Genomic DNA, 10,785 nt, shown 5'->3' on the forward strand with positions numbered 1-10,785 from the left:
AACACAGAGACAAGAAACGTGATGGAGTCATGGCGCCACCTGCTGTTCACACGGCGAGGAGAAAAAACAACTTCCATTAAAATGTATTGTAACTGAATCATGAGTACTTGTACTTCGTCACCTCGTTACTTATTTACTCGTCCTGAGGTAGAACCGTAGAACCAGAGATCAGCGGAACCAATGTTGGAACCACGTCTTGTTTTCTCCGTCCCTCTGTGGCCGCCGACTTTGTTTCCGGTGTGTGTCACCTTCATTTCCGGCCCCGCTTCCTGCTCCACGCAGAGATGTTGTCCACGTTGAAGCAGCGGGTCGGGGAGGTTCTGTTACCGGGGGACGAGTTCTCCTGTGACGGGGACGACACCATCTCTCTGACGGAGCCCGTCAGACCGGAGAAGGTGCTGTGTGGCCCGGGGCTGCGGCGGAGCGGGGACCGGCTACTGGTGTGTAAGAGCGGGGTCCTCCGCCATAAACAGCCCAACGTCTTCTGGATGGACTGTCAGCAGAGGAGGGTGAGGAGCTCCACGCAGAACCAGAACCAGAACCACAGCCAGAACCAGTTAGACCTGGTTATATGAATCAAACCGTTTAACTCAGTCACCTTGTCCCTCTGTCCACAGTACGTCCCTGCTAAAGGTGAGACAGTCATCGGCATCGTCACCGTAAAGTCAGGAGACGTCTTCAAGGTCGACTTCGGAGGAAGTGAACAGGCGTCTCTGTCTTACCTGGCGTTTGAGGGGGCCACGAAGAGGAACAGACCCAACGTCCAGGTGAGACACTGAGGACAGGAGGAGGTCTGGGTGAGACACTGAGAACAGGAGGAGGTCCGGGTGAGACAATGAGGACAGGAGGAGGTCCAGGTGATACGCTGAGGATAGGAGGTCCAGGTGAGACACTGAGGACAGGAGGGGGTCCAAGTGATACGCTGAGGATAGGAGGTCCAGGTGAGACACTGAGGACAGGAGGGGTCCAGGTGAGACGCTGAGGACAGGAGGAGGTCCAGGTGAGACACTGAGGACAGGAGGGGGTCCAGGTGATACGCTGAGGACAGGAGGAGGTCCAGGTGAGACGCTGAGGACAGGAGGAGGTCCAGGTGAGACGCTGAGGACAGGAGGAGGTCCAGGTGAGACGTTGAGGACAGGAGGAAGTCCAGGTGAGACGCTGAGGACAGGAGGAGGTCCAGGTGAGACGTTGAGGATAGGAGGAGGTCCAGGTGAGACGTTGAGGATAGGAGGAGGTCCAGGTGAGACACTGAGGACAGGAGGAGGTCCGGGTGAGACAATGAGGACAGGAGGAGGTCCAGGTGATACTGAGGAGATAGGAGGTCCAGGTGAGACACTGAGGACAGGAGGAGGTCCAGGTCTAGACAGGAGAGGTCCAGGTGAAACACTGAGGATCTGAACAAGAATCCAGGAACTGATGGTTCTTTGTCTTACCTGTGCAGGTGGGGGACCTGGTCTTTGCTCAGTTCATCGTAGCCAATAAGGACATGGAGCCGGAGCTGGCGTGTATCGGCAGCTCGGGACGAGCCAATGGGATGGGCGTGTTTGGAGGGGGCGGGCTGCTGTTCAGAGTCTCTCTGGGACTTGTCAGAAGGTCAGTCACAAGTTAACGACGCTGCACTGACACACACATCAATATCACTAATAATTAAAACCAACATGTCCGACCCCCAGGCTGCTGTCCCCCCACAGCGAGGTGCGGTCCGACCTGGAGCAACTGTTCCCGTGTGAGCTCGTGATCGGGATGAACGGTCGTCTGTGGGTCAGATCCTCCAGCGTCCATCAGACCCTCGTCGTCGCAAACCTGCTGCAGAGCTGCGAGACCATGACGCCGCTGCAGAGGCGGGAGCTGTTCACGAGGGTCAAACAGGGGGCGCTGTAGACCACGTCACACGTCTGGTCCTCCTGTGGAGGTTGTGATGTCATTGTGTTTAAAGGAACATGTATTTTTTTTATTTTGTGAAATTAATAAAGTGTATCAATCTACAACTCAGTTTCATTTCAGCACTTTAACAGTTAAAGATCTTTACTCTTCAATAAAGTGGTCAGTGATTGGCTGTATGCTCAGATTCAGCCAATCACAGCTCAGGCTGTTGATAGGAGCTTGAATGAAAAACGAGTCATCAGCTGCTCCTGGATCACATGACTGACAGAGGCTGTGATGTCATCAGTGAGAACTGAGACGCTCACTGCTGTTCTGTGATGTCACCCTGGAAACAAGAAGTTCTCGAGTCACACGTGAAGCTCCTCCTCCAATGAATTGTAGTGATCTGGATTCAGCAGCTGAAACCGACATATTCATCTGCAGTTTATCAACGGTTGACTTTATTTGTAATAAATCACCTTCAAAATGTGATCTGGTTTCTGATTGGCTCCTTCTGTTGATCAGTTTATGGAAAAACAAATGACATAAGAATCTTCATCCAAAAACCACCAACAGATTTTAATGAACCTAATTTTAATGACCAGAGAGTAACAGACTTATTGATTCATTTATGAACAAAAGAATAAAGATTTTTGGTCAAAAGAGAAACAAGATATTTACATGCATTATAACACACACACACACAGTGTGTGTTTGTCAGTTTGATCAATAGTGAGATGAAAACAGCTGATCACATTCATGTTGAATTAAGTCTTTGGTTCTAACAGCTCTTGTAAGGACACTTAGAGATACAATCAATCAGTCAATCAATATCAATCAAACAGTCGGTAAATCAATATTGAAGATAGATTTACAGCTACAGTCAATCACCTGAAGAAGAATAGCTACAAAGATTTTAGATTTTTCACAGATTCACTGTCGACATCTGCAGCAGATACAACACTGACCAAGACCTGAACCTGGTTCCAGACCTGGACTTGGAAATGAACCTGGACCTGCTGAGGTTCTGGTCTAGAGCTGGTCCAGTTTAAAAAACTAAAACAGATTCAAGAACAACTTTGGGATTTTTGTGAAGAGAAAGAGTTGAATAAAATATATTGAGCACAAATCAAAACCTGATTATGAATAACTTTTAAAAGAGAAACACACACACACACACACTCACTGTGTTTAGATCTGATGTGAAACTAGTTCCACAAATTACTGAATAAACCTGTTTCTGATCCTGGATAAGTATCCGTTAAAGTTTAGACAATCACTCAGTCAAGAAGAAAAAATCTCAACTGGATCACAGTGAACTGGAGACATTGGGCCTCATTTACTAACAGTGCGTACGTACAGATCTGTGCTTAAACCGTGCGTACGAACATTTGACGCACGAATCTGGGATTCATCAATATGTTCTTACCTAAATTAGTTTGTACTCTGGGAACAAATTTAGAACTTCCTCAGACCATGCGTCACACAAATGATGAAGGCCCGACTGTCCTGGAAAATGTAAACACACCCTTTTAACTAAATGCATAGTTTATTAAAACTCCATATATTTAAATAAAAATAGTAAATAGACAGCAATAAATTAATTTACTAATGCATTGACCAAATGTATAAAAAAAAACGATGAAACTGACGCCCTTTCATCCTCATCATCTCTATAAAAACTGCTGAATTCATATTTATGTTTCTGGATAAACGGGGCATCGCTTCTTCTGCAACAATAAGTGTTAAAACACTGTGTTGTGTCATAATCTGCAGGAGAGTGTGTGTGTGTTCGTCTCTGTCCCTCTTCAGACGAACTGATAATCACATGTATTCAGTAATTAATCGATGATGTCGGGTCATGACTCGTTCCTCTCACTTTAACTCTGATGTCCTGACTGTGTGTTACGTCTCGTGTTGTGTAGCAGGTTTAACATGTGTCTCATAAACTCTAGAGAATCAAACAAACACAAAGTAAAGGTCAGTCCTGTACGTGAGGAGGAGTCACACTCCAACAGAGACTCAGACACAGACCTTTAATGAGCGTCTGTCCTGATCCTGAAGCAGCGGTGTTATAATTATTCAGCAGAGTCCATGTTTAGTTCAGCTAAACATCGTCACTCCTGAGGACACGCTACAGAAAAGTGTCTCTTTTGTGTCTTCCACCTCCGTTCGCCTTTGCGCTGTTGTGAGATTCTTTCTGTTTTTTACCTTTTGGAGGCATCTCTTATAACTTCAACTGTTCAGCACACCGCTCTCTTCATGACAAACGCATGTCCTCATAAGGACAAATAGAGGAGTGTCAGTATGCTAATTGCAGAGAGTGGACACGCGCCTGTCGATTCAGAATGATCCTGATTCACAGACATACGCATGGTGGGGAGAACAGAATCGGCTGGTGCGCACGAGTAATGAATCAGGCGGGGATTTTGCGTACCCACTTATTTTGTGTAAGAACATTTCTGCGCAGATGTTAGTAAATGAGGCCCATTGTCATCTGTAATCTGAACCATGAGTTCAGATTACTTCACACCAACATGTGGGGGATTGATCCAGATCAAAAGAACCAGGATCAGACCAGATCTAAACCCACCTGCTCATTACCCATAATCCCCCACCAGTAAATGTCTGGACCATGTGACCCAGCAGCCCCCTCCTTGCTGCTCTGATTGTCTGATTTTCAAAATAAAAGGCTTGTTCGGGATGTGTTGCAGCAGCGTTGGACTGACAGAGGGAGGCAGCTGTTGGTTAAAGTCAGCGGCCAATCAGAGACGAGTCATGAGAGAATTCATAAAATAAAAAGAATAAAAGAAAAAGTGAGACCAGCTCATCTGATCATCAGAGCAGACGCCACAGATTCAAGTCAGCATATGGTTTTCACTGCATCGTCGCTGGTCACATGACCTCTCCTGCTCCGCCTCACGGTTTCCCCACGTCCACCGTGATTTTAGTGAACAGGTCAAACTTGTCTAGTTTCACCACTTTGTAGGAGAGAGAGTTGATCCCGTCTTTGTGCATCGTATCTCTGGTGTGAGCAATTCTGTTGAACCTGAAAGAGAAAAAATAAACTGATTAAAAGCTTGTTGGTTTATATCTGAAGTCAGAACACGACACACGTGAACTGATGTGGACGAGCCGACGTTGTGCAGCACTAGATGTCACTAAATCCTAGACACTGAACCTTTAGAAAGATCTGCCTGAGGATCAGCTGATTGGGTTCGGACCTGAACTCTACTGAAGTTTACTTTTGTCTTTGTTTGATTCAGTTGATGAGACACGTATCTAAACACCAGACACACACGGAGGATCAGCTGATTGGTTCATTACCTCTGAGGGTTCGGCTCGTTCTGTTTGTCTCTGTCGTGTCGAATCATCCGACATTTTCCCACCTCGCCGTTCGGCCTGGAGATGGACATGCCTTTAGACGCCAACCTGTAAACACGGCACAAACACGTCATACACTTGTGAGTGTGTGAGAGTATTAATCAGAACTCAGATGATCAGATGATCGGACCAGCTTCAGCTCCAGCTTGCGGAGGTGGACTAGTGGTTAGAAAAGAGGGACATCAGACTAGAAGGTCGCTGGTTTGAGGCCACGGACTGGCAAACATACCTGGACCGGAGGATGGACCAGACCTGGATCTGTTCAAGTCCAAGAGGACAGATGGACTCTCCCTATCCCACTGTCTAAGTGCCCCTGAGCAAGGCACCTTACTCCCCTAACATCTGCTCCCCGGGCGCTTTCCATAGCTGCCCACTGCTCCGTGTGGTCACTGTGTGTGTTGTGTTCCCATGAATGGGTTAAAAGCAGAGGGTCAATTTCCCCATTGCATGTAGTGCATGATTGTGGGACAATAAAGGAATCTTAATCTTCTGTTCTGAGTCATCCTGCCTTACCTAGACCCGAACCAGAACCAAACCAGAACCAGCACCACAACCTATATCACAACACTAGCAACAGACCAGAACTAGAACAAGACCAGCTACAGGCCAGTACTAGACCAGAACCTGAACAGAAAACAAACAAGAACCAGACCCAGGCCAGCCCCACTACCAGGACCACTACCTGACCAGTACAAAAAACAGTAACAGACTAGTAGCAGACCAGAACCAGAACCACAAGTTGTAAGTCCAGCCCCAGCCGGCCAGCTTGTCTGAGGAGCAGACGAGCAGGAGCCAACCAGCAGAGACCACAGCCGTACAGCAACTAGCACAAGTCTGTGCCAAAGAGACGAGGCGACCAAGTTATTCAGAGAGAAAGAGACAGACAGATAGACAGTTGCACATTTGTACCTGTTGTAGATGTCATCGTCTTCTCCTCCCCAGCCCCAGTAGTTGTTAGGGAAGCCGTTGATCTTCAGATACTGTTCTTTACTCATAGATGAGACTCCTCCAAAGTACTGGTTATATGGCAGCCTTAAAAACACACACACACACACACACACACACGTTATGGCAAAGTTTACAGCCTCTGAAACTTTAGTTTGAAAACTCTGGGGTTGTGTTTCAGTCTGGACAGAAACTGAGACTTTAGTAAACGATGACGTAGACGTTCTCTTCCTGATTGGTTCTCATCAGTCACATGACTCGACTACCTGCGGTGAATACAAAGCGTAGCTAACACTTCCTGTCAGAAACAGTTCCACCATGTTGTCTGGTCACCTGTAACCCGACTCCCCCGTAACCCGACTCCCCCGTAACCCGACTCACCCCTAACCCGACTCCCCCGTAACCCGACTCCCCTAACCCGACTCCCCGTAACCGACTCACCCCTAACCCGACTCCCCGTAACCCGACTCCCGTAACCCGACTCCCCTAACCCGACTCCCCGTAACCCGACTCACCCCTAACCCGACTCCCCGTAACCCGACTCCCCGTAACCCGACTCACCCCTAACCCGACTCCCCGTAACCCGACTCACCCCTAACCCGACTCCCCGTAACCCGACTCCCCTAACCCGACTCCCCGTAACCCGACTCACCCGTAACCCGACTCCCCCGTAACCCGACTCACCCCTAACCCGACTCCCCTAACCCGACTCCCCCGTAACCCGACTCCCCGTAACCCGACTCACCCCTAACCCGACTCACCCGGAACCCGACTCACCCGTAACCCGACTCCCCGTGACTCACCCCTAACCCGACTCCCCCGTAACCCGACTCACCCCTAACCCGACTCACCCCTAACCCGACTCACCCGTAACCCGACTCCCCCGTAACCCGGCTCACCCCTAACCCGACTCACCCGTAACCCGACTCACCCGTAACCCGACTCCCCCGTAACCCGACTCACCCGTAACCCGACTCACCCGTAACCCGACTCACCCCTAACCCGACTCACCCTAACCCGACTCCCCCGTAACCCGACTCACCCCTAACCCGACTCCCCCGTAACCCGACTCACCCCTAACCCGACTCCCCGTAACCCGACTCACCCCTAACCCGACTCACCCCTAACCCGACTCCCCATGCCCGACTCACCCCTAACCCGACTCCCCCGTAACCCGACTCACCCGTAACCCGACTCACCCGTAACCCGACTCACCCGTAACCCGACTCACCCCTAACCCGACTCACCCCTAACCCGACTCACCCGTAACCCGACTCCCCGTAACCCGACTCACCCGTAACCCGACTCACCCGTAACCCGACTCACCCGTAACCCGACTCCCCCGTAACCCGACCTGTGCCAAATATTTATTCAAGAGTCAATTTTATTTATTGTTTTGGTTGTGTGGGGTTTATTTTATTTATGATTTGTTTATTTATTTAAATATGTTTAATTCTATTTTAAATAGGGTAAGGGTTAGAATTCAAAGTTCATTGCTATTTCAAAGGGTTATTAATATTAATATTATCATATATCAGGGGTATGAAATGGTTTCAAAATTATGACATATATAATAAATATATATATTATGATATAATTTATCACAATCATTTCTGAGACAATATATCATCCAACATCGGTATCATGACAGAACTACGTTAATACATTAAATACTGCAGCAAGTTAGAGTTTCCTTGTTCAGTTGACAGCTTCAATTATCTCAAATTTATTTCATATCTAAGCAAAAGTGTTTTACACTGAAATATCATATAGCTGAATCCATATTTAATCGAATTAGGAAATCAATCAGTGGTGATACCCAGCCCTAGAGGGAACATTACACAGGTGAGATGTCGGACATTTAGTAAGAACTTCATCGGCATCGACTCACCTGAAGCCAAACTTGTCCATGGACACAGACAGGTGTCGCGGCTGGCTGAAACACTTGTAGGTGTTGCGGTCGTCCATGGGGATCAGGTCAACGTCACTGAAGACAAAACAGTCGTAGTCGTACTCCTTCAGAGCCTCGTTGTAGCCCACGTTGAGCAGCTTGGCCCGGTTAAAGATCTCGACTCCGTCCTGAGAGAGGAAACAGATCTGAGATCAGGATGAAGCAGTCTATAAACTCACACCAACATAGTAAAGGACAGAAGTATGTGGACACTTCCACATGTGCAATACAGAGAAGATGCCCTTCAAACACACTAGGGCCACAGCTAAATGGATAAAAGTAAATGGACGGATACAAATAAAGTCATATTCAGGACAGAGTTCCCATGACTTCATCAGGACGGAGGTCATGTGGTGTTCACACCTCTTTCAGGTGATGTGATCACCAGTGTTCAGCTCTGGGTCTTGAAGGACCGTCTTCTCAGCTGAAGACCTCTGCAGTTTCATCATGAACTAAACCGATCAATGTTATTTGATTTGAAAAAAGGTGTTTATGTGAGCAGAGGAACTCAAAGCTGAACATGTGATCAGACCAGAAACAGGCGTGAACACCAGGTGTGAGCAAAGCCTGAGGTTCAGGTCCTGTACAGTGTTTTTGACTCGTCATTTGATTATAAAGTCTCATTCTCCCCTTTTGAACCAGACTTCCGACGCCTGATGGTTCAGTTTCTTTCATAAGACAGTCGAACGTTTAGAGACGTTCATGGGGAGTTTATAAAAAGGAAAAGAGGTTAGTTAAGATGAGTTCACACAGTCTGGGGTTGGTAACCTGACCAACATGATTTACATCACACTGCAGTTAACATGTATCATGTGCAGCTAACGTGCACCTAACTTGCTGTTAACTAGCAGTGAACGTGGAGTTAACGTGCAGCTAACCAGCGGTTAACACACAGTTAACGTGTGTGACAGGAAGTTAAACTGCAGATCATATCCTGTCGACAGAAACACATTAAACAGTTAAAGCAGAAGAAAAAAGAAGAAAGAAGCACGTTTACCAGTGCGAACCTCTCAGACAACTCCAGCTGCTATTGGCTGAGACACAGCAGGGGGTGGGTCCCAGTGTCTCCAGTGACCACAGCCATTGGTCAGAAACGCCTAACATGCAGGGGGGGGGGGGCAATGGGGTGGTCGTGTGAGAAGCAGGGTGAGGAGGAAGAGGCGGAGGAAGAGGAAGAGGAAGGACACAGACAAGAGAGAAGAACTGTGAGTCAGAAACAAACAAACACACAAACAGAGCTGTAAGAAGAGGAAGAAGTAGAAAACTTTAAGAGAATAAGAGTTTAAAGTCGTTTGAATCACGTGACCAAGACCTGAACCAAACACAGCTGGTTTAGTGACTCAAGACCAACTTGATCCTGATCATCCACATCACCTGATGTGTTCAGCTAGCATGCTCTGTTGATCATGTGATCGCAGGAACATGAGGTGGTACCAGAGACTGTAGATAAAGATGGACGACATGATGGATCCCAGTGGTGACACCACAATGTCGGGATCAATGATTTGTTTGTTCAATGTGTCTCATATCTGTTGATCCAGCTGTGGGGCTGTGTCTCACCGCTGTGATAAAGCAACATATTTCGGCGGTTGGGTTGAAGTAGTCAAGGAGTCTGCGGCAATCCGGCAAACTTGGCTGTGCGCAAATGATGACACTCACACACTGCTTCTGATAACACCGTTATTTTGGATCTGGTTATATAAAGAGTCAGTGATTGGCTTCTTCATGAACCATCAGAACCACAAGAACTTCAGAACCACGAGAACCATCAGAATCACAAGCTCATCCGAACCACGAGAACCATCAGAACCATGAGATCAGAACCACAAGAACAATCCGAACAGAGAGAACATCAGAACCACAGGAACCATCAGAACCAGAAGAAGCTCCATCTGTGTGATGTCTCGTCTCCTGCAGGATGCCGCTCCCGCTGTCAGGAGATCACGTTTCTGTTCACACGCGAACACGTCTCGTCACATCGATACTGTTCCAATGACATGACAAGGCCCTTAGAGCCAGGTCAGGTGATGAAATCTGATCTGCAACCTGCTGACTGGTTTCTGCAGAACAGGTAATCACCTGTAACTCCCTGAATGATGCAAAGCTGCATCCTGCTCAGAGATCTTCTACGTGCCTACACCAAGAAAATCTAAATAAATATTTATAATAAAAGGAGAACAACCATAACCATTGAAAAAATTATATTTGACTAGCAGATAATAAAACAAAATCAATAAATGACTTAAGGTAAAGAATAGAGTCACCTCACTCAAAGGTGGTTTAAAGAATACTCATGTTTTCATGTGGCACTGGGCATAATTTGAGGTTCTGATAATAATCCAGTTCAGGGTTCAAATCGTTCCCTCCTCTAATACCTGAACTAATTTCATCTTATTCAGAAAATGTTTCTTTGTTTCCTCTGATATAAAAGCATCTGAGCAATATATATTCTAGTTTAAAAACTTTCAAGATGTTCTTTATTTCACTGGACTTGTGACAGCTGACAACGTTTGTGTCTCAGAGCTCTGATACTGAGGCCACTAGCAGTTTGTTGCCTGACTGATGTAGTCTTCAGGGTAAGCAGGTGTCAGTTATTGGAAAACCGATTCCTCAAACATCAGCTGGTGTTAAGTTACAATATG

The 10,785-nt window shown here is 47.1% G+C and overlaps 2 protein-coding genes across 2 annotated transcripts in view; one reads left to right on the forward strand and one right to left on the reverse strand.

The window, feature by feature from the left end:
* The first annotated feature begins 227 nt into the window (after window positions 1-227).
* Window positions 228-1,988, forward strand: exosc3 (exosome component 3). Its single transcript, XM_035161150.1, has 4 exons — window positions 228-509; window positions 618-767; window positions 1,442-1,593; window positions 1,674-1,988. Exons 1-4 carry the CDS (start codon window positions 285-287, stop codon window positions 1,879-1,881), a joined length of 735 nt encoding a protein of 244 aa, XP_035017041.1. The 5' UTR covers window positions 228-284; the 3' UTR covers window positions 1,882-1,988.
* Window positions 1,989-3,592: 1,604 nt separating this feature from the next.
* The window catches only part of b4galt1l (DP-Gal:betaGlcNAc beta 1,4- galactosyltransferase, polypeptide 1, like), a 14,500-nt gene continuing 7,307 nt past the window's right edge, over window positions 3,593-10,785 (reverse strand). Inside the window, exons 4-7 of the mRNA XM_035161896.1 lie at window positions 8,084-8,271; window positions 6,157-6,279; window positions 5,191-5,295; window positions 3,593-4,912 (exon numbers count right to left, since the gene is read on the reverse strand). Coding sequence (XP_035017787.1) covers window positions 4,783-4,912; window positions 5,191-5,295; window positions 6,157-6,279; window positions 8,084-8,271 — 546 coding nt within the window. The 3' untranslated portion in view covers window positions 3,593-4,782. The remainder of the gene's footprint in view (window positions 4,913-5,190; window positions 5,296-6,156; window positions 6,280-8,083; window positions 8,272-10,785) is intronic.

The sequence above is a fragment of the Hippoglossus stenolepis genome, chromosome 7, assembly GCF_022539355.2.
Source record: "Hippoglossus stenolepis isolate QCI-W04-F060 chromosome 7, HSTE1.2, whole genome shotgun sequence".
NCBI classification, from domain to species: domain Eukaryota; kingdom Metazoa; phylum Chordata; class Actinopteri; order Pleuronectiformes; family Pleuronectidae; genus Hippoglossus; species Hippoglossus stenolepis.

Coding starts and splice junctions, on each gene's coding strand:
- exosc3 (XM_035161150.1), top strand. CDS start 285: ATGTTGTCCACGTTGAAGCAGCGGGTCGGGGAGGTTCTGTTACCGGGG. Junction 768..1,441: donor GGAACAGACCCAACGTCCAG/GTGAGACACTGA, acceptor TTACCTGTGCAG/GTGGGGGACCTGGTCTTTGC. Junction 1,594..1,673: donor TCTCTGGGACTTGTCAGAAG/GTCAGTCACAAG, acceptor TCCGACCCCCAG/GCTGCTGTCCCCCCACAGCG.